Raw genomic sequence first — 27982 nt, 5'->3', positions numbered from 1 at the left:
AATATGCGTATTTTTGGGTATTTGAGGCCTTTTCTCTTGTATTTCCTTATGGTTTCGGAAATACAATTGCTGGCTCGCGTGCATATGTATAAGCATTCCCTATTTTGTAGTACTATGGATTATGAGTAATCCTTTTTATCCTGCATTTATTACAGGAACAATGGCACATTGGATACGCTCGCCTATATACCCAAGGATGAATGAACAAAGGTCGAGACTTTCGAGGCTAAGAAATGAGTTAGCTGTTTATTGATAGGACGGTTGAGTTGACATGATTATGCACGTTATCAAGGTCAATGAGATGATACAAGATATCATTGGAATGGTCGCCTTACGCCAAATTTTGAGAAGGTCAAAGTCCTAACAACCACTCTTCCAAAGAAATGGCAAGAAGTGTTAGATGATCTTTGGGAAATTGACGTTGTTTTAGATTATAAAAAACTTGTAGAGGATTTCCTGAGACTATATATAATGATTGAGGCAACGAAGACGTTGACCTTTGGGATGAATGCATCTCGACACAAAGTGAATGCTCCTTGGCAGAAACCTAAGGAATTTCTGAGGGTCTTCCCTTGGCTACCAAACAGGACCATAAATTTTTCTAAGGAATTTTATGAGCCTTTTCCGGTTTATGGGAAGCATGTGTGGTGATGATGTTATATCTTTAAGTTATGTTGTCACTTGTGAATATTTTTTCCATGTTGATATAATATGTTAGATTTGTACTTTGTAAATGGGATATTTAGTTGTGAATATTCAATTTTATTAATTTTTCTTATTACTTTATTCATGCTATTTAAGTGGAAAGTTATAGAAAGTTTTCGTAACTTTTTATAGAACTTAGTTTTGCAAAAAATAACTGTATCAATAATAGTTTCAAATTAGGTTTCTTAGATGGTGATTGCGAACAAAGTGATATTTCAAATCTAAAACCTTATGTGAAACTATTTATTAATATAATTAGTTTGTGCAAAATGGATGCACTAGTGTTGGCATTAATAATTCAAGCATATATGTTTGAAATGTTCAGATACAATGGCTTCAGCATTTAAAAATATAGTGGCTAAGTTGAACAAAGGAAAAAAAATTGAACGGTGATAATTATGAGATTTGGAATATGAAAATAAAAAAGCACTCGAAATTCATAACTAGGTTATAGAAGAACTTGAAGATAGCACTACTGCTCAACACAAAAGGGATAAGGATGCATTTGCTGCGTGGAAAAAAAAGAATTCTATAGCTCGTATTACGTTGCTGAGCAGCATAGAGAATGATATCATGCGGAAGTTCAGACATTTCAATAATGCTAAAGACATGAGGATAGCATCGGCAACGAGATTTGGTTAAATTTCTATGACTAAACTAAGACAACTTATAATAAGGTTTGACTCATATAAGATGCCTCATGGACAAACCATGAAACAACACTTGAGGCGTATGTCAAAGATGATCAATGAGTTGAAGGATGTTGGTTACATATTGATTGATGAGCAGCAAATGCAACCAGTAATCAGTTTCTTGTCTCAAAGCTAGGGGCATATGAAGATACACCTGACCCATAATGAGAATATAAAGACCTTTGAGGATGTTATGCGCTACCTTTAGTTAGAAGAAGATAGCCTCCTGGCGGCTAAATTAGAAACAATAATTTATTTTGCTGGTTTTGGCTCACATGGGGTTTCAAGCTTCAAGCGCAAGTGCCTGGGTGGGTTCAATAGGTGGAAGGGCAAGGGAGCGAATTCTTCAAGAAAGAAAGTGAAGCTTAACCAACATGAGAAAGGAAGTCATCTTTTCAAGAAGAACAATTCAAAGGTAAAAGTGTTTCAACTGTGACAAGAAGGGTCACTTCGCTCGAGATTGTGGCGAGCCAAAAAAGGTAGACACAGTTTGTATTCTTGAGACTACTACTAAGTTCAGCTTTCTAACTGAATCTAATTCTTTATGGACTATTGTAGATTCGGGAGCAATAAACCATGTAGTGAATAATAGAGATGCCTTCGTGAAGTTCCGACGAGTTCCACTTGGAACAAAATGGATTTATATGGGAAACAATTCCAAAGTGGAAGTTAAAAGGATTGGCACTTGTCAATTAATTATGCATGGTGGACGTACTTTGTTCCTACATGATGTATTATATGCTCCAAAGATTCATCAGATTTGGTGTTTATATTGATGTTGGTTAAGCTTGGTTTCAGTTTGAATTTTCATAACACTAGTGTTGACTTGTTTTTGGGTACAAGTTAACATGGTTATGGATATTTTCTAAATGTTTTTATTGTACAGGAGGTTGACAGTGGTAATGTCAATGTTTGTTATTCCTTATTTACATCTTATGAATCTTATGATAATGGTGTAAATATATGGCATGCAAGACTTGGTTACATTGACCAACAACAAATGAATTGATTAGCCAAAGAGAGCTTATTGGGCAATATTGAAAAAGTTGATTTGCCTATTTGCAAGCATTGTCTAGCGGGAAAAACAACACAAAAATCATTTGGAAAAGGAACAATAATTGAGTTTCTTTGCAATTGATCCATTCGAACATCCATGATCCAATGAATGTAAGAGTAAGGCATGAGACTGTATTTTTCATCACATTTATAGATGATTATACTCCATTCAGACATGTCTATTTGATTTCTCATAAATCTGAGGCATTAAATTACTTTAAGAAATTTAGGAGCTTGGTAGAAAATCAATTGGACAAGAAAATAAAAGTATTAAGATCCGATCGAGGTCGAGAATATTTATTTGATGAGTTCATAAATTTATGTGATGAAAAAAGAATAAAAAGACAATTGTCTATTTCATATACTTCTCAACAAAATGGTTTTGCAGAGAGGAGAAACATAACTTTACTGAAAATGGTTAGGTCTATGATGGCACAAGCTAACTTATCAATTACCTTTTGGGATGATGCTTTATTAACTACTGGCTATATACTTAACTAGGTGCCTTCTAAATCAGTTACTTATACTCCATATGAGTTATGGATTGGTAGAAAACCCGATTTAAGTTTTCTTAAACCATGGGGTTGTGCTATCTATATTCATGAGCCCTTTTGTAAATATTGAAAATTGGGTCTAAGAGGCAAAAATAGTATTTTCATAAGATACTCAGAGCATTCAAAAGGGTATGTGTTTATAAGTGAGCAAGAAAGTACAACTATAACTTTATTTGAATAACAAAATGTCATATTCTTAGATAATGAAGTTCATAAGAAGAGCGAAATAAGTGAGGATTACTCACTTGGATCATGATAATGAAATTAATGGAGTTCGTCCAAGTGGGAGTCATGTGAGAAGTGAGGAATTAAATTCAAACTAGTTTCAATTACAACCACCTAATGAGACAATACCCTCATTATCCAATCCAAGTAAGAACGTAATGGAGCATGATGTACCAAGTGTACAATCTCCCATACGGCAAACAAGTCGCAAAAGCATTCCCTATCGACATTTTGACATTAAAGGAAAAATTTTCATGATCGCCTCATAAGATGAAGATGAGCCAAAGAATGTAAATAATACTCTAAAAAATGAATACATGCAATGGAATAAGAAATGGAATCAATGAAATTAAATCAAGTTTGGGAATTGGTTGATCTTCCAAGAGGGCGCAAAACCATTGGGTACAAGTGGGTTCTCAAAATAAAGCGTAAAGCTAACGGCTCAATTGAAAGATATAAAGCTCGTCTTGTGACAAAAGGGTATAATCAACATGAAGAAATTAATTATGAAGAAACTTTTTCTTCTGTGGTAAGATTTGCCTCAATTCGCCTTATGCTGGCAATAGTTGCAAGTATGGAACTTGAATTACATCAAGTGGATGTAAAAACTACATTTGTCAATAGAGAATTAAAATAAGAAATTTATATGAAACAATTCGTTGGTTTCATTACAAAATGTTAAGAGCAAATTGTGACATTCCGAAATTTCCACCAATTGAAATTTATTGAATAATTGAGTTTTATGAGATGTGCTCGCGGTAAATTCTCGCCCGGAACTGATCATTCCTGGGGATGCTAACCATTAGGGAAAGGCTATTAGGGGGAATTAAATTCGCGCGGCTAAAGGAAATTCGATCGTGAATGGATTTCGACCATTAAATCGCGTAAGTGATATTTTGAGCCACTGTTGGCCGATCCAAGGATAGTTAGGGGTCAGTTCGCCACTGTCCTAGTAGTAAATCGCGGGTGATTCCGTTGGACCACGAAACGACTTGACGAATGATTCCGAAATTATACCGAACGATCGTACCCCTCGGATCAAGTGATTGATCTTCGCGATTTTTATGACAACCGAGATCGTCACGCACCGAACGGACTTGCACGTGACTCGATTCAGTATCAGTCATGAGTCGATTCTGCGAATTTCCCCAGCAAGCCGCCCGTTAGCTCGAGAAATGCTCGAGTTGCGTTTAATAGAATTTAATTATTGAAATTTTGCCCAGATTGGACACCGGAAAATTAGGAAGTCACGACGGAACGCCAGGACGACGTTGCACGTGACACGTGTGAATTTTTGGTGCGCTCAAATCCTTTGGAAAAATTTGATTTGGGCAAGAAACGGAAAATTGGACCATTTTACCCTTGAGAATCACAAAAGGGTTAGTTTTGAGGGCAAGGGGTATTTTGGTCATTTTGTGGTTTGGTCCAAGTACACTATTTAAGTCAAAATTGGTCTTCCTTCCCCATTCTGTCTCTTCCCTTTTTGCCGTGAAGAACACCCCTTCCCCTTTTATTTTTTTCTCCTTGGCCGTGAGTTCTTCCTTGGCCATTCTCTCCACCGCCGGCGCCGCTGTCGCCGCCACCACACCGGACCACCCTCAAGCCACCGTCCACGCCGCCGTAAGCCACCATCACCCCCTCCCGCCGTCCCTCTCTCTCTCTATTTCCCTCTCTCTCTCTCTTGGCCGTGAGGCCCTTGGCCACGCTCAAGCCACGCCATCGCCGTCCAAGCCGATCGCCGCCACCCGGAAGTTGTACGTTGTCGCCGTCGTCCCCGATTAAGTGCCGCCGCTTTTCGTTCTAGACGAGAAAGCCTAGAACGCGGTAAGTCGTCCTCTAATCCCGATTTAGGAAATTGGGTATCGTCGGATAATTGAATTTTTGGGGTTGAAATCGGAGTTGTTTGGGCGAGGAACGTTGGGGTTTTAGGTTGGGAATGTGTGGCGGGCCTTGAGGATTAGTTTGGGAATTTTTGGAGAACAATTTGAGGTGAAATTGAAACTGTGAATCACTGTTCATATGCTGCGAATTACTGTTCACGAGCTGTGATTTACTGTACACGAGGCTGTGATGCTCGGTTCGGGACGCAAGTTGGATTTTTAGAACCGGTATTTAATGGCGAGGAAGTCCCATGAAAGACCGGAATCAATTTGGCGTCGTTTGGTGGGAGAAAAATAGAAATTTATGTGTTTTACGTGTGTTTTAATTATAATTGAGTTGTGGTGGTAGAATTGTGTGTGCATCTGTGCAATGGGCTGGTGTAAATATGTTTGATTAGTGCACGTTTGGGTTCAATTGAAATGATTGTTCAATTGACCATGTGATATGCTGAGTTAGCCAACGCGGGTAAGTCGCGCCTAAACCTAATTTAGGACTTCGGGTATCGACGGGTAAATTCGGACGAAACCAGTATGAAATTAGGTGCGGAATTACATGGATAGGGGGTGAAAATTTTATGGCGGGCCTTAGGAATTAATTCGGGTAATATTTATTGGAAATTCAGAAAATTAGGGGCTGCGAATTACTGTTCATATGCCTCGAATTACTGTTCACTGGCTGTGGATTACTGTTCATCGAGCTGTGATGGTCCGATTGGGACGCAAGTTGAATTTTTGGAACCTAGATATTATGGCGAGAAAGTCCCGTGAAGGATCGGAATTAATCCGACGCCGTTTGGTTGGAGAAAAATGGGAATTATCGTATTGGATGCATATTTAAATTATTAGTAAATTGTGGTAATTAAGTTGAGCATGCTGTGGCGTGCTGTTGGGTACGAGAATGATACCGTTGAGTCCGGCTCGGAGTTTCATGTAAGTGTCGGGAAGAGTCGGTGGTGTGATTTTGTGGTTTGAGTGCAGAAATTACTGTTCATGAGCTGTGGGAGTACTGTGCACTGTGCTGTGGTGAGTCGTTTGATGCGTGTTCGGTACCGTTAGGTCCTTCTTGGAATTTTATGAAAATCCCGTGAAGGGATGAAAATGATTTGAAAACATTTGAACAAAGAAAAATGTTGTTTTATGCGAAAATGTGCTTTTGTGTGAAAATGGTGATGTGGTGAAGTGTGGGGTGCAAGTGTGCACGGAATTTGAGGCAATGGCATGAGAAAGTGAATGTGGGATCGGACCGAGGCGTGTGATGCTCGGGGCGCGATCGGAGGGGCCTGAGGCGTGAACGAGTACGCGGGCCGGATGTGGTGAGTGGTCGCAGTGTACCTGAGGCGTGTACGTTTACGCGGGTCACTGGCGAAGAATGAGAAAGAGGAAATGAGAATGGACGGAATAATGGGATAAGAGTGGTATATGCACGTGTTTACATCTGACAGGATTGAGTTTGAATGATGTTGTGTGCATGTTTGAGCCTGCAATGTGATGTTTCAGCGTGTGGTGATATTGAGTGTTTGAATTTAATTGGCGCTCATGGTGCATTGCATTGCATAACATGGACACGCATTGTGTATGCCGAGAGTGAGGTATGTGATGAAATTGTGTGAGAATGCGTGTCTGCCATGAGCATGTGATCACCTAAAATGCCCTGAAGCGTTATACGCTGGGTTCAGATAATAATAAGTTGTGTGATCACCGAAGGACCTTCGGGTCGTGACCTTCGGGTCGATACCGTCCTCATGCACTTTGAAGCAGGACGATGCCCGGTACGTCCGGAAGACGACCATCCTCATGCACTTTGAAGCAGGCTCTGGTTCGTAAGGAGATCAGTGTTGCGCCTCATGCACTTTGAAGCAGGCTAGAGACACTGGACCAGATCGGTTGCTGCGCCTCATGCACTTTGAAGCAGGCTAGACGCACCGGGCCGTTAATAATGTGGACTCGAGTCATAATTAATAATAAATTGGGAAATTGCCAGTGTGCAGTGTGGGCCAGTGGGCCGGAGAATGCGTATGACATGTAGACGACATTTGCATGCATGGAACATGCATAGACTGGCATGCGAATGTATGAGAATCGGTGCATGAACGTGTGATTGACATACGTGTGATTATGCGTGCCACGCATGTGCCGTGACTATTGTATGTTGATCTGCCTAACCTGCAGGGTCAGATAATTGTCTGACTATTGTGGTATTGTGATTTGAATAATTGTTTCCAATCAGGAGATTGCATGCTAGCCTAGCCTAGGTTGGGTTTAGGGGTGAACTTACTGAGAAGTGTTCTCACGGTTATTTCAACCAACAATTTCAGAACCCCGACAGGACCCATGAATCTTCCGCCACCGCCACCAGAGCGTTTTGGAGTCCTCAGTGGATGGGACGGTATAAAGGGACTCAGACTCAGAGGATAAGGAATCAGACTCAGAATGGGTTTTTGGCGAGCACCATTTTTGGAGTAGTAGTAAACCCAAGTTTTCATCCTTGGAGTATCGGTTTTTGAGAAAGGCGATATGCATGTACATGTATGGGACAGTTTATAAATGTAAATATTATGGTATAAGAAGGAAATGAAAAAGATATGTATATTCTCCCTGATTTTTCTCCCCAGTTTTAATTGTCCGGGTTTAATTGTTGATATCCGCTGTGGTAGTAAATCTCTGATGGGGTTTTGAGGTCAGCGATATTCCTGGGACGTCGCTTGAATCGACCAGAGGCGGTGTCGCGTGCCGTAGGGGTTCGGGGCGTGACACAAAAGGTGTCTCGACTTTTAAGATCGATATATGGCCTTAAGTAATTTTCAAGATGATGGTATATACGCTTTCATGATGCCATAATGGCATATAATTTTGTAATGATTGAAGAAGATCATTGTGTATATATCAAAAGATCCAAAGATCAGTTTATGATCTTATTATTACATGTGGATGATATACTAATTGCAATATGGAGTTAGTTAATATAGTTAAGACTTGGTTATTTTCCAATTTTAAGATGAAAGATATGAGTGAAGCTGCATATATCTTTGGAGTTAAGATTTCAAGAGATCGTTCAAAGAAATCATTGTCTTTTTCGCAAGAGATGTACATTAACAAAATCTTTGAATAATTTCATATGCAAGACAGTAAACCCAAAGATACTCCTATTGCAAAAGGTGAAGACCTCGAACCAGTTTTCCTAGAGTACAGGCATTGCATAACTCTGTTTTCTTGTATTTCAAATCTGGTAGACCTCGAACCAGTTTCTTGTTTGAGATCTTTGAGATTTGTTTCATACTGATATGCCCCAATCTTCTATGCCATAAATCTTCATCCTCTTTGATTGAGATCAAGCAATGAGTGGAGATTTGATTGACATCTAGAAGATAGATATTGCCATGTCTTCTTCATGTAAATGTTTGAGAAGAATCTTTGCTTGTCCCTGAGCACGTATCTTCTTGAAAGTTGATTCTGAAACCTGTATCACATAGTTGGCTTATGCTTATCAAGTTGTAGTTGAGTCCTTTCACCAAAGAGACATCATTGATTGTAAGTCCTCCAATTTCTACTGTTCCTTTGCCAACAATTTTTCCTTTGGTATTTCCTCCAAAAGAAACTTTTCCACCGTTCAGACTGTGTAGATCAGCAAATATGCTTGGATCTCCTGTCATATGTCTAGAACATCCACTGTCTAGGTACCACTTCCTTTTTCTCTTTGTGGTAACCTGCAAAAATCACAACATCTCAAGCTTTCTTTGGTACCCAAATTTGTTTGGGTCCTTGAGTATTAGTATACGCTGTCTTAACAAAATCTCTTCTAACAGGTCTCCAGACCTTAGGACATTCATTCTCAAAATGTTGTGGATCTCCACATTTTGAGCACCTGAGTGCACTTCGGCCAACAGGTTTTACAAAATTCCTTTTGAAATGATTTTTATAAGCTTGTCGAGGAGGTCTTTGTTTTAATCTCTCCTTGACCTTTGGAAAATCAATCAAGCTATCACTTTCCTTCACAAATCCGAGACCAGATTTGTTGTAGTAAGGAATTTGAATAGAAAGGATATGCTTCAAGGTTTCTGAACCCTTTGAAAACTTGGAAGTAATTTCTGAAACTTGCTTTTTCAAAATCGCATTTTCTTTGGAAAGAAAATCTCGACTTTCCTTGACTTGATGAAATTCTTTTTGAAGGAAATCGATTTTCTCTTTTTGTGAAACATCCTGTTGCCTCAGTGATGAATTTTCCTTTTTCAAAAAAGAGATGCATTTAAGAGCAGTCTTGAATTCAAAGCATAATTCATCAATGTAATTTGATACTTCAATAGGCATGTCAGAATGTTTTACCTCAATTTCCACTTTGGGATCAGAATCTGAATCTGAGTCTAGGTCTGAATCTGACTTAGCCATTAGACAGAAATTTGAGATATCTTCATCACTGTCTTCACACTCTGTGTCACTCCAAGTTTCTGCTTTTAAGGCCTTCTTTGCTTTCTCAAACTTGGTCTTCTTTTTCAGAAGTGGACAATTTGGCTTGATATGTCCACGTTTCTTACAGTGAAAGCATATAACATCTTTCGATCTATCAGTGTCATCGAAAGATTTCTTCTTCTCAAAAGGCTTCTTACCTTTGAGGTTTCTTCCTTTGATCTTCATTTTCTTATACTTCTTTATAAAGAGAGCTAGTTCTTCATCATCAACGTCTTCATCTTCAGAATCTGCATCAGAATCAATGTTAGTCTTCAAAGCAATTGATTTATTACCTTTGGATTCAATCTCCTCATTCCGTTTCTCAGTCTCATATGATTGAAGAGTTCCAATTAACTCATTCACTGATAGAGGCTTGATCCTTTGTGTTTCTCGAAGAGATGTTTTGATGGTATCCCACTAATTTGTCAGTCCTCTCAGGAGTTTGTTGACTTTCATTGCATCCGGAACTGGTTGTCCTTGATAAGCAAGACCGTTTACTATATCAGTAAACCTGTCATACAAATCAGCAATTGATTCTCCAGGCTTCATTTTGAATGATTCATATTAACCAAGCAAAAGATTGATTTGAGTTTCCATGGCTCGATCTGTTCCTTCATAAGTGACAAGGAGAGTATCCCAGATTTCCTTAGCTGATTCACAAGCAGCAATTTTTTTATATTCAATAGGAGATAAAGCACAATAGAGAGAATAAATTGCTTTGGAATCTAAAGTTTCTCTTTTGGATATCTCAGTTTGAGATAATGGAGGATCTGTTGTTATGCTTGCTTCTGCCTTTTCTTTTGAACTAGAAGATCTTGGATTGACTCCTCTGATGATGACATCCCATTGCATATGATCAATTGACTTTATGAATGCCTTCATCTTATTCTTCCAGACACTATATTCCTTGCCATCGAAATATGGTGGTCTGTTGTTGCTCTGTCCTTCAATGAGCCCTGGAGCACCAAAGCTAGCCATATAGATCGTTAGCTCAGAAGTAAAACACTTCAATAAATGAGCAACCTTGCTCTGATACCAATTGATGTAGCTAGCAAGGATCACCTAGAGGGGGGGTGAATAGGTGATCTAAAACAATTTTAGAAAATTTATGCGGAAACAAAGTAAATCACAGAAGAGTCTGAATAAAATTCAGATTCAAGACAGATTATATAGACGGTGCTCTTGATGTGCGTATGTAAAGTAAGAGTTAAGGGATAGAAAATCGCACACAAGTTTATAGTGGTTCGGCTTATAGCAAGCCTACGTCCACTCTCCCACGCTTACAGCCTACTGGCTGGATTTCACTATGTAATCAAGAGGAATTACAACTTCTGAGAGTCTATACTCTTGTGTATGATAGGACTCTCTATCTCACACAATCACTCTTACAAAGTATCCCTCAAGATCTTAATGTTTTGCTCAGAATGACAAGAAAAATGATTGGAGTATGCTCAGACTTTGGACTTGTTGATTCTTGATTCTGTTCTTCCTTCTGCTGCTCGTTGATCTCCTTAAATACTCCTCTACTTCCAAACTAGCCGTTGGACAGCTTTCAGAGGATCATCTTCCAATCTTCACCTTGGACAGATTTGTATAAGGATTGAGTAGCCGTTGGTTGACAGATTCTGAATCCCGCTGATTCTGCTCGCCCATACAATCAGAATCTTGGTTTCCATAAGTAGAGTTTTGTCCGTTGTAATGCATTCTTGTCGTGATGTTTGATTTGTCAATCAATCTGATTCAGATTGAGACAATCAGAACATTCCTTCTGTGAAATCCATGCCAGATTACTAGCTGTTGTGATATGTTCTGAATTCTGCGTCTGAAGAAATTCTGCGTCTGCGTCTGAAGAATTTCTGCGTCTGAATAATTTCTTCGTCTGCATTTGCATCTGAAAAACTTCTACTTCTGCATCTGCATCTGAATAACTTCTGCGTCTGAATCTCAGAACCTAGATTATGTGGGTCTTCAAAAACATACTTGACAGTTTGTAAAGTCTGAATAACTTTCTTCTGAGCTTCCAGAATATACAGACCTGGAATAAAATTATTCAGAACAAGTATCAGATTTACAAAAATATAGAAGGTTTTGTCAACTTCAAAATCAATAGGAGTTTTCCTCAACACTATATATTGCTAATAGATGTATGGCAATGAGCTCTCAAAGCATGCTGGTCGCACGCATTATTTGTTGGTAAGAACCTTGCAGAGAAGAGAGAATTATAATTAGCTCATCATGAGCGAGCGGGATATGATGGTTAAATGAGTGGGCCGCCCGCCTATGTGGGCTAACTCAGCCCATAATCTGAATAAATAACCACCAAAAGCAAACCTGTAAAAATATAACTGCCTGATAGTTATCTACTTTTTATATAACATGATGCATCTCTTGAGGGTGTGTATACGTTGTTCACGTTTCACTTCTCAAGAGAAAAGAACAGGCTCCTCACACTCTCACTCTAGGTCGTTCTCTCATACAATCGAAAAACAGAAATCGAAACTCTCTTAAAGTTGCAAACGTGCATTTAATTTGTGGAAATTAAGGTATGTTCCATTGCGTGATGTGCCTTTTGATCAGTGATTCAAGTAATTTTAGGGACGTTTTTTGCATTTTCTCGTGTATGGTATTTGGATTCCGTTTCCAACAGAAACAATTGAAAAACTATGTTCTTCAGAAAATTAAGTCGATCCAAATCATGTGAGGAGTACTTATATAACATTATGGTGTCTAATTAGTAGACCAGTTGTTGAGTGACAAGAAAGAAAGCAAGCGAGCAGAAAACCTCAAATGAGTCTACGGCGGAACTTCGTAGCGAGGAAACTCTAGTGGAGTGTCCTGAAGTCCACCCCTCACAAAAACAGAGAGATGGTAAAAAGGACCTAACCAGACATGCCTGAGAACTGAGTCAATATGAACACAACCCCAAGCATGATGACAGTTTGAACCTCGTTAAGCTCTTGAGAAGAACGCAGGTGTCGAAAAGCTCTTTCCACGTTATCTATGGACGGAATTAATTTTGGGGGAATCCTGCCGCGTGCTGTATGTGAACAAGCAGACACCCGAGTTATAAGCCTAATCACATGAAGGGAGCGCTAGAAGATTAGCTATCATATATATACCATTAACTAAACAGACCATTGGTATGTCTCCAATTGAAATGCTTCGTTCTATTCGTCAGTTCTTAGAAACAAATGTTTCACATACATATGTTCTAGCGCATTGGAATGCGTTATGCATGGAGGTAGAATGTTAATCAAAGGAAGTATACATCCATTCTTTAAATTTTATTCATGTCTGGAAACCCCTGGGAGCATACCATGCTAAAACCAACACCATCATGGAGAAGAAGTATCTTGAAGAATCGGCTAGAACATAGACAATCTTACATCTCTCTTTCTAAAATTTTGATCACATGTTGAAGTTGTCCATCAACCATCGCATTCATTGTCCAAATTACGCTTCTCGACATCTTGTTGCTTATTGGGCTATCGATTCAGATTCATGGCCTTCCTAAATACCTTGCTGTAAAACATCGACCTTCGATGAAAGGAAACTAAAAAGTAAAGCAAAGTAGCAAAGATGCCTGTTTACTGCACTTTGCTCGCATGTGTTCCATCCATGGGTGGGGTGACTACACGCATGAATGGGCCATATTATCCTCTAATCACCCTACTGATCGATCGCTTATAATCACGAACATCACCCGCATTTATATTTAATCAATTTTGCACGTAAGTGACAATCGTAACTTGCAAGCTACCAATTAAGTTAGTAGTTAGAGCCTTGGAAAAATATATAGTCCCACATGAATCCAAGGCTGCGCATGACAACGATTCCGCTTTAGGCAGATTCGCTCCGTAAATGATTCTTTTTATTCGTGCCCTAATTGATTCTTACGAGCATTTTAAGGCGTTTGTTAACGATCCAAAAATTCCATCCCTGGAATAGAAAAAGAACAGAAATACGTTTGGTAACGCCACAAAATTTCTTTTTATTAATAATATTTTTAAATATTTTAATATTTCTTTCTTTTTTTTCTTTTCTTTTTTTCTTTTCCTCCTTCTTGGCCATAGCCTGCTCGCCGGCCATGACCGGTAAAATATTTTTTTATTAATAATATTTTTATTAAAAGTATTTTTTTTAGCCATGGCCTGGTCGCCGGCCATGACCGGTAAAATATTTTTTTTATTAAAATATTTTTATTAAAAATATATATTTTTATTTTTTTTGGCCATGGCCGGTAAAATATTTTTTTTATTAATAATATTTTTTATTAAAATATTTTTATTAAAAATATACATTTTTATTTTTTTGGGCCATGGCCTGGTAGCTGGCCATGGCCTGGTAGCCGGCCATGGCCGGTAAAATATTTTTTTATTAACAATATTTTTTATTAAAATATTTTTATTAAAAATATATATTTTTATTTTTTTTTGCCATGGCCTGTAAGCCGGCCATGGCTGGTAAAATATTTTTTTTATTAAAAATATATATTTTTCTTTTTTTTGGCCATGGCCTGATCGCCGGCCATGGCCTGTAAAATATTTTTTTTATTAAAATATTTTTATTAAAAATATACATTTTTATTTTTTTTTGCCATGGCCTGGTCGCTGGCCATTGCCGGTAAAATATTTTTTTTATTAATAATATTTTTTATTAAAAATATATATTTTTTTCTTTTTTTGCCATGGCCTAGTCACCGACCATGGCAGGTAAAATATTTTTTTATTAATAATATTTTTTATTAAAATATTTTTATTAAAAATATATATTTTTCTTTTTTATGGTCATGGCCTGGTCGCCGGCCATAGCCGGTAAAATATTTTTTATTAATAATATTTTTTATTAAAATATTTTATTCTCGTCGGATCCGGCGAGGGTGGTCCTCGGGCCGGACATTAAAAGCTAAATTAAAAACAAAGAAAAGGAAGAAGAAAAAAAAATTGATTCTCAAAATTGTTCCCAGAATCAAGAAGCTACTTTTTTTTATTCTTGATTCTCGTTTCCAAAATCGATTCCGGGAACAATTTTTGATAAAATTGTGCCCAAATCAAAAAATTAAACAAACGCATTGCTCCCAAACCGATTCTAACAAAAGAATGTAATCAAACACTGTTTGGCAAGTTGTCATGCTCCAAGTCTCATTCTTTAAAAAGCCCAAGAGGATTGTATCCCCAACTAGTGTAAAGCCCACTCAACCAAAACTTTTTAAGAGTTATATATTCTTTTTTTTTTTTTTTGGTAAGGTAAGAGTTATATATTCTTTATGCAGGGATAATCGTAAACATCTCTTTGGCCGGGTGGTTAAGGCGTGTGTCTGCTAAGTACATGGCGTTTCCTTGCGAGTTCATTTTCCCCGCAATTATCGGCCAACCAAATATTTTCTAGTTAACAGAAAATACTCTTCTAAAATTGGGGAAAGTGATTTTCGCCATCTTTCTCACTTCTTCGTCGTGTTCTCCAGAGCTACTCCTTTCCCCTTAATCTTTATGATGCACTAGCCTCTCCATCAACTCAGCCCACTCTCTCCACGGATGCACCAACTCCCCCTCCTTTCGAACCCCTCACTTCGCTCTCAGGCAAACCGACTTCCTCTCTTGAACTCATCCTTTTCATCATCATCCAAGCCCGATGCCCCATCCGATTCCGGTTGTCTTGGCGCCCACGTTCCTCGACAGGGGTGCGTTCTTCGCCTCACGCCAGGTGCATATCCTCTGGACAGTCTCGTCCTTCTGAGACTGCTTGCGCTCCTTCTAGATCGCGTCAATCTGGTCAGACACGAAGTTGAGGCGAGTCGAGAGGTTGGAAGGCTTCGGCAGCGGCTCTGGCGAAGGAGGCAAGGGAGAGGCGGAAGAGTAGCGTCTACCGGCGCAGAGAGAGTAGGGTTTAGGGGTTGGGGAAGAAGGGGAGAGGCGCTTGAGGATGAGGAAAGAGAGAGAGTGGGGTTCGTGACATCAATGAGCGACAAGGGTTCTGTTTCAGTCTTAAATTAGGTGTATATGATGAATATATTATTAGGTTAATACATTGAAAATCCCAAAACCGGTTCCAGAATATTTTTACCCCCAACGAATTTTTGCCTCACGAAAAATCTTAGACCGCAGCTCCGTGATTCATTTTACCTAAAATTAATTTTCCATCTAACGTGGGATTATCGCCTACTAAAAATCAGAAACACGCAAAGCACCGTCACGAAGGTTCGTCATCCAATCCCAAGGGGTCACCGCCTGCAAATACACCCTCGTGCCACGCTCACTTTCTGTCTCCTTGTCCGTGGAACAACACCTAAGATTTCTTGAACCACCCTTCGTTTTTTGTATGAAAAAGGACCAAGTCAAGTATAAAAACTAATTTCGAGAATCTTCTATCTCTATTTTATTACCTACTAAAACATGAAATAACTCTTTAGAAGGCAACGAAAAGAATCTAGCATCCAAGCTCTGATCAATTCCGACGCCTTTATCCTTGTCGACCGGATGAGCTAGGAACTAATTGGTCTTGGACCGGGCTCAGTGCCTTCTGATGAGCCGAGTCCTAGGCTTTGATCTCTTGTAGGACGATGGTGCTCTCAATAGGAGACGTATCTTCATCCTTCTCATATTTAGGTCTAGGATTTATCCCGACCCAAAACATAAAAAGGTCTAGGATTTACTGTTCGGCCCAACCATCCTCTGAAACCCATTGACTCTTTGCTTCCTGGCCTTCACCACCACCCATTCCCACATCACTTGACGAAATCGTCTCTTCTATCCCAGGTCAGGATGGCCTCGCCTGATCTCGCGAGGGGAGCCCATGCCGGAGCTCGCCCTTGTCCGGCCAGGCCTCGCTTGTGGCGGACAGCGGCGACCCTCGCCCAGGTGAGGCCAGCCTACCCGGCCATCACCTATGGCTAGTGGTGGCGATGGCCGGTCAAAGGGAAAAAAAAGAAGAAAACCAGAAAATATTAAAAATTATACGGCAGCGCTAATCATGTCACGTCCAATGGCCTGCGTCCATGTCAACGAATTCTAGCCAAATTTAGTCGAATAAACTCAATTGGCAAAATGTGAAAATGTTTAAGACTATAATAACAAAAGTGCAAAAGGTTTAGGACTTTCTGGATAATTTTCCCTGACTAATTTTCCTCCATCAATTTTATATGTTCTACCTAAGAGGTTTTTCTAGCTATATCTGAACAAGAAATCATGCCTAACGACCCCTCTCGCCCTCCGCGCGATGGGAATCCTAAATCCAGGATTCATGGAAGGCGCTTGCAACGCTGAGAACGAAGCGTAGACATGACCATTCCTCTACTGGTTCTTTTCTTTTTCATGAAAATAGATTATTAGCGGACATTTTCAAAGATTTTTTGTGTGTTAAAACAAATTGCGCACTAGATTAAAAGACAATATGCTCAATGCATATGCGTTCGCTACAAAAGACAATAAGCATGTTTCGATGATAGATTGTTACAAAACACCAAGCATTTTCGGGCAAAAATGGTAAAAATATGAAACCATTTGCTTATCTATGATTTTCTAATCTTTAGATGTTTATTAAAAGATTATTCATAATACAAATTCATTAGTCTTAAAAAAAGACAGCTGAAATGATTACATTTATTCGTATTCACGTCGTGCCGAAAGCTTACAATTAAACTTGGGAAAAATTACCAAAACAGTCCTAAACCTTTTGCAATTATGCCAATTCAGTCATAAGCCTTTTTTTTTTTGTATCAATTCAGTCATAAACCTTTAGCATTTGTGCCAATTCAGTCCATCCAGCCAATTTTGGCCGGTCAGCGCTGACGTGGACGCCGACTGGCCAGCCGACGCTAAAGTGGTAATTTTTTAACATTATTTTTTCGAATTTTTTTATTAATTTTTTTATTTTTTCTTTTCTTTTCTTTTTCTTTCGTTTTCTTTTTTTTTTCCTTCATCTTCATCTTCAACCTTTGACTGGTCGCCGGACCGACGATCGGCCAGAGGCGAAAGCCGGCGAGGTCGGCCTCGCCAGCCGTTGGCGCGGCTCGACCTCGCCGTTGTTAGGTGAGGCCAACCTCGCCAGCGCCAGCGAGTTCGAGCCCTTGCCAGAGCGACGGCGAGGACGACCCCTCGCCAGATTTGGCGAGGTCGGCCTCTCCCAGCAACGGCGAAGTCGAACCTCGACTGACCTCGCCAGTTATCGGCGGGGCCAAGCCTCGCCAACAACGGCAAGGACGACCCCTCGCCAGATCTGGCAAGGCTAGAACTCGCCGGCAATTGCCGAGGTTGGCCTCGCCCAACAACGATGAGGTCGGCCTCGCCAGCTGCTGGCGGGGCCAACCTCGCTAGCCCCCTCCTCTGGCCAGTTGCCAGACCGGCGATCGGCCAAAGGTTGAAGATGAAGATGAAGGGAAAAAAAAGGAGAAAGGAAAAAGAAAAGAAAAGAATAAATAAATAAATAAATTCCAAAAAATAATAATTTAAAAAATTGCCATATCAGCATCAGCCGGCCGGTAGGCGTCCACGTCAGCGCCGACCTACCAAAATTGGCCGGATGGATTGAATTGGCACAAATGCAAAAGTTTTAGAACTGAATTGATAAAAAAAAAGGTTTAGGACTGAATTGGCACAATTGCAATAGGTTTAGGACTCTTTTGGTAATTTTCTCATTAAACTAGTGTACAAACAAGTGTGAGTATGTATGCCTGAAACTTATCATATGTTCCGATTTTCATATACTAGCTTTCATTTATGCGCCATCCGCATGCAAATATTATTTTTTGGAATCCATAAACATAAGAAAAATAATTTTTAAAAAAAACCATGAGAGAGAGAGAGAGAGCATCTTGAGGGTGTGATTGGTTGCCGCTTGACCCGAGTTCGAATCTGACCTTAAGTTTGGGGTTGCCCGAGGCCGACGATACTCTCGCGGTGTCAGCAATGGTGAACAACCTCGGATTTGAGGTTGTCCATGGCGAACGATCACGGATTTGAACTCGTCAGCCATGGACGAGTTCATGTTGGAGGTGGACGATGACGACCAGGAGAGAGAAAGAGCAAGGGGGAGGGAAAACGAGTTGGCCTAGATGGCTTTGGGATTATAGAATTTCAAAAGACATGGCTGAGACCACAATAACATAAGTAAAAACGTTGCCATCTATTGAAAATAGAGTTATGATGGGCGACGTAAGTGATGCTCGAGTCGAAAATCAAGAGGATTGGAGGACACCTTTTGTTGAATACTTAAATGACCCTAGCTGATCGAAAGACAAAATATTCAAAAGAAAAGAATTGAAATATGTTACGATCGGAGATAATTTATATAGATGGACAGTCGAATGCAGGAGTCGATGTTAGCTATGGCTGAATATGTGGTGCGCACCAAGCCAACATTAAGATGAAATGGTTATTACCCTGGCATGGTTATTATTGGCCTACAATTACCCAAGATTGCATTAATTGTGTTAAGGGGCACAAGTCGTGTCAGATAAACGGACCGATTCAGCACGTCCCTGCATCAATTTTAGATCCTACAGTCAAACCATGACCGTTTAGGGGATGAGCTATGCACTACAAAAAAACACCGGATTAGCGACGAAATTTGTGACGGAAAATGTGGAAAAATCCGTCGCAAATTCGATTTGCGACGGAAAAAATTCTGTCGCTACTAGGTCGTCCCAAAATTTTGCGACGGAAAATTCACAAGTTTGTCGCAAATTTGCAACGAACAAAAATTCGTCGCAAAATTCATCGCAAATTAGCCACGAATATAATCCGTCGCAAAATTCGTCGCAAATGTTCCGTTGCAAATTTGCGACGAACTAAATCCGTCGCAAAATTCGTCGCAAAAATCCGTCGCAAATTTCGTCGCAAATTTGCAACGAACTTTGTCCGTCGCAAAATTCGTCGCAAATTTGTCGCAAATTTGCGACGAACTCGATCCGTCGCAAAAATCCGTCGCAAATTTGCGACGAACTCAATCCGTCGTAAAATTCGTCGCAAAAATCCGTCACAAATTCGTCGCAAATTTCGTCGCAAATTTGCGACGCACTTTGTCCGTCGCAAAATTCATCGCAAAAATCCGTCGCAAATTTCGTCGCAAATTTGCGACGAACTCTGTCCGTCGCAAAATTCGTCGCAAAAATCCGTCGCAAAAATCCGTCGCAAAATCGTCGTAAAATTTGTCGCGAATTTCGTCAGAAAATTCGTCGCGAATTAGCGACAAACTTTAATGATAGCAAAATTCGGCTTAAAATATTCGTCGCTATTTTTATATCATTTCAGCCATAAATTCTTGTCCATATCAATCAAAGGAGACAATGATATATAATTGAAACAGAAAAACGAACAAACCATAAATTCTGACAAACCAGCCACAATGACATATAATTGAAACAAATAACAGAAGGAAAGTTGTAGAGTCTGACATGATACTATTTGATATCCAATCTTACAATACAGTCAAAACATGAACTAAGAGACGGTACAACCATAGAAGACGCAAAAAAACCATACAGAAGAAGACGCAGCTTTGGTACGATGGCAGGACACCAAAAGTAGTCACTTTTGTCGAGACCTGAGGAAATGTCGATACATAAATCAGTCAAGAATATAAAAAAAGCGTTTATGCATGGATGTGGAACTAGGTGTAAAATAACAAAAGGGTTAACAAAAATACGTTTCGGGACGAACATAAATGTTCTTACATATGAATATGAGTGAAATTATGAAAAACCAAGATTATGAAGCAAGCTTACCCCCGATTTTGAGAATTTTAACTAGAAAGACCGGAGAAAATCATCATCATCATCATCATCATCATCATCAGCATTCTCGGCATCAATGTCTTGGTCATCATTGTACCCATCACCTACTGGATTGGCTGGAGGTACAGGAGGATCGTCATAGCGATTGATGTTAAGGTGTTGCATAACGATTCTCATTTGTTGTTCCAAGTTATGTATTCGTTCATCCTTCTTAACAAGTAAATTATTCAGACGATTCACTTCTTGGGTCAATTGCTCGTCTGCTCGTGACCTCCTTTGACCAGTCCCAATGGATGATGAACTTCCAGGACTATTCGGCATGTACATCCTTGATAATGATCCCATCCCAAATATTTTCCCTTTTTTTCGCCCCACCTGTTGCCTCCATCCATAATGCCATATTATCAACTGGTGGCCGGGACTCAGGACAATCATCACTACCACTAGCACTGCTCATTAAAAGTTCATCATATTTTTCCTACATTAACAATGTAGATGAAAATAAATCACTATATATATATATATATATATATATCTACCAAAAATATTGAAAGCATTCACGGTTTTCATTATAGTTTACATATAAGCCAAAGTATAACCTTACATACCTTAACAGCTTTTGCTCGATCGCCAGTCCATGTCTTATCTTTCTTTTGAAATGTGCGTTCAAATGTAGCTGCAAATGTCGGTTCCGTCCCCAATTCATGTGCCTACAAAATGTAAACATGAGTAATTGAATTAAATTAACTTATAACTCATTTAACAGACTTACCAGTCGTTTGCGATGCTCCGCAATGTTGATAGAGCCCCCAGCATATGTGGCTGACCCATCACTAGAACTAGAAGATCGATTCTTCTTATTCTGCTCACAGAGTTGCCGACTCTGTTCAGATGCCCAAAATGTGTTAATTGCCTCCCAATTGTCAGCTGTAAAGAAAGACGGCTTCGCTTGCTTGCTCTTCGCTCTATTCATGACATTTCGCATAAAATCACTTATTTTCTCATCGAAAATTCTTCTTACTTCATTGTCTTCCGCTTCCTCTCACTTGAACTTCCGCTGCAATGAATAAAAACACAAATTGAAAATTATTATGATGATTACATATCCATTACCATGCACCAGACAAATATAGACAGATTTTGTAAAGTTCATGTCGGGGAAAATATTTGGTCCTTTAGGTATCGAAAACTACAGAGTTGTTCTGGTCCCTTTACATTATTCTTGACCATCAATATACTACACCATACTTAATTGGTGAGAAAATAAAATATGTAAAACTTACCTTGAACTCATTCCGCCACATTTCTTTCACTTCTTGTGGAACACTTCTGTAAGTAATATACTCTCCCATCCAAAAGTTTCTAACTATTTTGTTCAATTCCCTCACAACAGACGGAGCATCCGTGAATCTGCATTCATATGAATATTGTGCAACATGGACAATTCAATTGACATCAATATCTAAAACCCTAAATATTACATATACTAAAATAAAAATGAAGTACTTACGAATCTCCAAATGGACATATGAAGAATCGGTTATCTTCTTGACCTCTGTTTCCGTCAATATTCGATTGTTCCGCCGAATAATGGGGTGGAACGGAAGGAGAGGGAGCTAAAGGAGATTGAACTGGAGAACGTTCAGTTCGCATGTGGCCAAGTCCCGTAACATGTTGTTGAGTGTTGGAGGAAGGGCCAACGTGTCCATATTGTGACGGACCATACTGTGGTTGAGGGTTAGATGCCGGGACAGGGGAAGAGGAAAGGGATGGGGACGAGGACGAGGAAGAGCCTTGTCTTCTAGGCATGTGACCTCTACGTTTATACTGACATGTAGGAAGGAAGGTTATGCGAATATGTAAAGAACTATTGACACGTATTACGAACACATAATGATGTACATGACAAAGCTTACCATTTTGATGGAAAGACTGAGAAAATGTTTTCTTGAAATGAGTCAATGTCGAGTGTTTATGACGTGCAATTTCCTACAAACAAATATACTATGAATCCCATTCATTTTGATATGAAACATCAATGTATGAGCACGATTTGGGTGGCTACAAGTATTAAACATCACTATATGAATCGCATTCATTTTGATTAAATTTTTTTTGACAACGTACAAAAATTTAAATTTCACTGAAAGTGGGTGGCCACAGGTATTCTAAGTCATTCTGTACAGTTTTGTAAGAAAAAAATTATTATTATTGTTAAATTTTTTTTGGGCCCTAAAAAAAATTTAACTAAAAGTTAGTGGCCACCGATATTCTAAGACATTTTGTAAAGTTTTGAAATTTTAAAATTTTAAGCATTTTTAAATTATTATTTTTTAATATAAATTTTTTTCATGAAATAAAAAAATTTGTCCATGCTAAAATTGGGTGGCCACAGGTAGTCTAAGCTATTAAGTAAAGTTTCCAAAATTTGTCCTTATTTATTTTAATAATTTTTAGGGCACGTTAAAAAAATTAAATATAACTAAAAATGGGTGGCCATAGGTATTATAAGTCATTCCGTAAAGTTTTGAAAATTTTTAAATTCTAATTTTTTTTGGCCATCTAAAGAAATTTACATTTCACTGCAAGTTGATGGCCACATATTTTCTAGGCAATTCTGTGCAGTATTGAAATTTTATATTTTTTAAATTTTTTTTCACCCAAAAAAATAAAAATTTCCCTCACAATGGGTGACCACATTTATGTTAAGCCATTTTATAAGGTTATGAAAATTGTTAATTTTTTAATATTTTTTTCCCCGGAACGTTAAAAAATCTAAATTTCATTGAAAATGGGTGATCACTATTAATTTTTGCCATTTTGTGATATTATGAAATTTTTGTTTTTAAAAAAGTTTAAAAAACTTTTACGGTCAAATTTCATATTTGTTGCCAACATATACCGTTGTTTTCATTTTCCATAATTTTCCTTGATTTTTTATAGAATTGTTCAATTTTCAAGCATTTTCTGTGAAAACGCTTAATCAATCACCTTATCGTCATTTAACGCTTAATCATCAACATAATAGACAAATTAACCAGTCGACCATCGATCAAAGACACATGCAATCCTGAAATCGACCCGTAACTTAGCCAACGAAAAGTGATCCTAAATAATCCTTAAACAAGTCCAACTAATTACCTAATTATACTAACTAGGGTTTAGAGAGTTACTTACTTGGTTCAAGGACAATAAAAATCGGCCGATTGAACAGTGGCGGTCCCGGCGCAAGCGTGAGCTCAAATGGTGACTAGTCGGCCAGGTGCTCGGCCACGACCGGGCGAACGACGGTGGAGCTCGGCGGCGACGGCGTCGGGCGGCGGCGACGGCGGCGGGCCGGGCGACAGCCTCGGCCGTCGACTGGGAGGCGGGTGGCAGGCTGGTCGGCGGCGGCACGGCTTCAACATGTGCCTTATTCTTCACTTTTTTCTTCAAATGATATAAGATCTAGTTGAAATAGAAAGAAGCTTATCGGGACATATTATATGATAAACTCATTTGAACTGTATTTTAAAGAAAACATTACCTCTCAAATGGATACATCCATCGAAATTGGACAGGACCTGCAACTTTGGCTTCATAAGGCAAGTGAACTAAGAGATGCTCCATCGAATCAAAAAACGCTGAAGGAAATATCTTTTCTAAGTTGCAAAGAATAATTGGAATATCTCTCTCTAGTTTTTCCATGTGCGATGCTTTTAACACTGTCGAGCAAATATCATGGAGAAAATTGCTTAATTCTGTAATGGCGCCCCATACAAAGTTCGGTAAAACTTCCTTCAAAGCTATTGGAATTAGTCTTTCCATCAGGATGTGACAATCATGACTCTTCAAACCTGTCAACTTGCATTCATTCAAATCAACACATCTCCCGAGGTTCAAAGCATATCCATCAGGAAACCGCACAGATTTCAACCATTGACAAACAACTCGCCTCTGCTCCTTATCCAATGTACAAACTGCTTTCGGTTTTGGTCCCCTGCTGCTTGTATCCACAGCTAGTATTGGCCGATCGCAAATATCTCTCATATCTTTTCTTGCGTTCAAGTTGTCTTTTGTTTTTCCGGCGACATCCATCACAGTATTTATGACATTGTCGAAAACATTCTTTTCTATGTGCATGACGTCAAGATTATGATGAATAAGATGGGTCTTCCAATATGGTAGATCCCAAATTATACTGCGTTTTGTCCACTTATGTGTACTTCCGTACGCAAAAGTCGTGTCGTGCGGGTTCTCAACAACAGTTGGAAAGTCCTGCACACGCTCCCAAATTTGATCGCCAGTCAACCTCAATGGTGGACGCGTTCTTTCAGTCCTATTCTTGATGAACTCTTTCTTATTCCTTCCGAAAGGATGACTTGGCGATAAAAATTGTCTCAGTGATACCAAAATAGCTAGGCTTCTTTCCATGTTTTAATCTAAATGACTTTGTCCTCTCCAAACATATCGGACATCCTAAGATCCCATGTACTCCATCCGGATAACATTCCGTAAGCTGGAAAGTCATTTATCGTCCAAAGAAGGGCAGCCTTCATAACAAATGTTTGATCGGTAGAAACGTCATACGTAGGGACATCTTCAACCCATAGCCGTTGTAACTCCTCAATCAATGGTTGCATATAAACATCTATCAACTTTTTCGGATTTTGCGGCCCTGTTACGATCAATGTCAAAAACATATAAGGTGTCTTCATGCACATACCAGGTGGAAGATTGTACGGCGTTAAGATAACTGGCCAGCATGAATATCTTTTTCCTGTTTTCCCAAATGGAGCAAATCCATCGGCACAGAGACCTAACCTGATGTTCCGAGGCTCCATTGCAAACTCAGGGTATGTTCTATCAAAATGTTGCCATGCCTCTGCATCTGAAGGATGACACATTAGACCCTCTTCTGTTTCATGATTTGAATGCCAAGTCATGTGTTCAGCAGTGGCTTTAGACGCATAAAGCATTTGCAATCTGGGGATTAAGGGCAGATAAAACATTTGCTTGCATGGTCTATGCTTCTGATTACGACCCGGCCTCCTGTTAATCTTGTACCTAGGTTGGCTACAGAATTTGCAAGATTCTGCATTTTCATCATCTCTCCAATATATCATACAACCCCTACTACATACATCAATTCTTACAACCGGAAGACCTAAGTTATCCACTAGCTTTTTCATATCATAAAAATCACTTGGCATGTTGTTATCGCGAGGCAATGATTCCCGCATTACTTCAACAAAAGAGTTGAAGCAATCCGCAGACACATTATGCTCTGCCTTGATATTTAATAGTCGGGCTGTCACCGATAACTGAGTGTGGTCCTCACAACCTGCCCATAGAGGTTCATCTGCTGCTTTCAAGACATCCCAGAACTGATTAGATTGAAAAGTTTCATTATACACATTCTCCTCAAAACCCGTTACTCCTATATCTTCCAATTGTGAAGCATGACTAGTACCCACTTGTTCACGTGTAGGAGTAAAACTAGTACTTGCATGATTTGATTCTGTGACAAAATTATAACTAGCTGCATCAATCACCATCCTCTCGTATGGGTTCAATTGCTCATAATAGCCACATTCTTCCCTAACTGAAAATTGGTCACTTCTTCCATATCCTTCATCAGATATAAATGGTTCACCATGGGAAGTCCAATTATTATAGTTCGGAGTAAACCCAAATCTAATAAGGTGTTCTCTAACTTGATCACACACAAGAAATTTACCATTACCTCACTTTTTACACGGACACCTTAACTTATTTCCATCCATAAACTCATATTTACTACTAGCAAAGTCTAAAAATAGTTCCAACCCAGTACGAAACTCATCTGTCAATCCTTGACGTCCAGGTAAGTTCTTATTATACATCCAAGCCCTTTCTCTTTGCATTGTGTCTGTATTAAAATAAAAAACTCTGGTAAAATATTTAAAATATCATATCTATTGTTCTTAATTAAAATCACAAAATTTTGGAAATTATAATTTTTGTTATTCACGCAACAATTAATATGAAATTGCAAAAATAGAAAAAATTACAATGTAAAGAAGACTTACCCAAATATTTGACTGAAATATTTGTAGGAGAAAGTGATCAATTTGATGAGAATTGCAACGTCCACTTAGATTGCGAGACCTTCAATTAGGCACATACCCAAAAAAGAATAATCACTTAAGAATCATTTTTTAATAATTTTTAATGTGCGATGGAAACGGAATGTATCCGTCGCAAATTTGCGACGAAACATAGTATCCGTCGCAAATTTGAGACGGATACCCTATTCCGTCGCAAAATTTGCGACGGAATAGGGTATCCGTCCCAAAATTGTGACGGATACTCAACTCCGTCGCAAATTTTGCGACGGAATTTTCATTTATTCGTCGCAAATTCGCGACGGAATCAGGTATCCGTCGCAAATTTGCGACGGCACCTAGTATCCGTCGCAAATTTGCGACGGCACCTAGTATCCGTTGCAAATTTGCAACATAATTTTCATTTATTCGTCGCAATTTGCGACGGAAACTATTTCCGTCGCAAAACGGCGTGGCCGTTCGGCCTCATCCAAAGGCCGGCGAGGTGTCGCCGGTCGCCGGTCGTTAAACCGGTGATGCAGATACCAAAAAAAAAAACAAACATAAACATATATTAAAAAAAAGAAATTACAATGCAACGACGAATAGTCACAAAGCTAGCTATGACACTTACCGGTACAAAAGCTTCATCGAGATTAATATGTGTGTGCGCGGATTTTGCTGATTTCAGACATATGAAAGAGGGAGAAAAACGAGAGAGAGCGAGAGAGAGAGATAGGATTGGAATATCACGGCCTGATAAACTACGAATTTGCGACAGACGTTTGTTTTCGTCGCAAATTTGCGACGGACTTACAATGCCGTCGCAAATTTGCAATGGATTTTGCGACGGTTTTATTTTCTGTCGGAAATTTGCGACGAACGTTTTTCCGTCGACAAATTTGCGACGGATTGTATTTTCCGTCGCAAATTTGCGACGGTTTATTTTCCGTCGCAAATTTGCGACGGAAAATGTAATCCGTCGCAAATTTGCGACGGAAAAACGTTCGTCGCAAATTTCGTGTTTTTTTTGTAGTGATGGATCTGATAAGTAAAATATATCCACCGACTAAAAAACATAGTTTTATTTTAGTACTTTACAAAATGGGTCAAAGCAATTCTTTTAAAAAGTTATTTAGAGGACAACGAAAGAGTTTATAGGAGAGAATCATTCATCAATTTGATAATCCCGAAATAATTATCACTGATCAAGGATCTGTTTTCACTGGTAAAAAAGTATTAGATTTTGTAAGGATGAGAGGCATCAAAATGATCCATTCAACACCTTATTATGCTCAAGCGAACGGTGAAGCTCAAGCCTTGAATAAGATTATTGTCAATCTTAAGTATTGAAGAAAATCCTAGAGAATGAAGTACTTCGGACTTATTGAACTTTGAAAAGATCAAATACACGGGTAAGTCCCTACAGGGTGACATATGGACAAGAAGTTGTTATCCCTCTTGAGATTGTTCAATATTTAGGAGTTAAGCTGCAAAGTGATATACTAGAGGAAGATTACGAGCAGTCAATGTATATGAATCTTGATAAGCTGGCTGAGGTCCGAGCGTCGGCATTAGAACATGTTATCGCACAAAAGAAAAGCGCCGCCAAGGCTTACAACAAGCATGAGAA

General features: G+C 39.1%; 1 protein-coding gene across 1 annotated transcript; it reads right to left on the bottom strand.

The window, feature by feature from the left end:
- Positions 1 to 18982: 18982 nt before the first annotated feature.
- LOC130137081 (uncharacterized) lies at positions 18983 to 21277 on the bottom strand. Its single transcript, XM_056307814.1, has 4 exons — positions 21057 to 21277; positions 20893 to 20994; positions 20655 to 20762; positions 18983 to 19030 (listed from the first exon to the last, which is right to left on the bottom strand). Exons 1-4 carry the CDS (start codon positions 21267 to 21269, stop codon positions 18983 to 18985), a joined length of 471 nt encoding a protein of 156 aa, XP_056163789.1. The 5' UTR covers positions 21270 to 21277.
- Between the last annotated feature and the right edge of the window lie 6705 nt (positions 21278 to 27982).

This window comes from Syzygium oleosum, unplaced genomic scaffold, assembly GCF_021117445.2.
Source record: "Syzygium oleosum isolate NSW1041296 unplaced genomic scaffold, Sole_v2.1 Sole_v2.60, whole genome shotgun sequence".
Classification (NCBI taxonomy): domain Eukaryota; kingdom Viridiplantae; phylum Streptophyta; class Magnoliopsida; order Myrtales; family Myrtaceae; genus Syzygium; species Syzygium oleosum.
This window is presented reverse-complemented; position numbering and strand designations above follow the sequence as displayed.

Excerpts from the sequence above, each read along its gene's own strand:
- LOC130137081 (XM_056307814.1), bottom strand. The coding sequence starts at position 21,269 with ATGCGAAATGTCATGAATAGAGCGAAGAGCAAGCAAGCGAAGCCGTCT. Across the intron at positions 20,763-20,892 it reads ATCGAGCAAAAGCTGTTAAG|GAAAAATATGATGAACTTTT; the intron begins GTATGTAAGGTT and ends TTGTTAATGTAG. Across the intron at positions 19,031-20,654 it reads GGATGGAGGCAACAGGTGGG|GGACGTGCTGAATCGGTCCG; the intron begins GCGAAAAAAAGG and ends AAATTGATGCAG.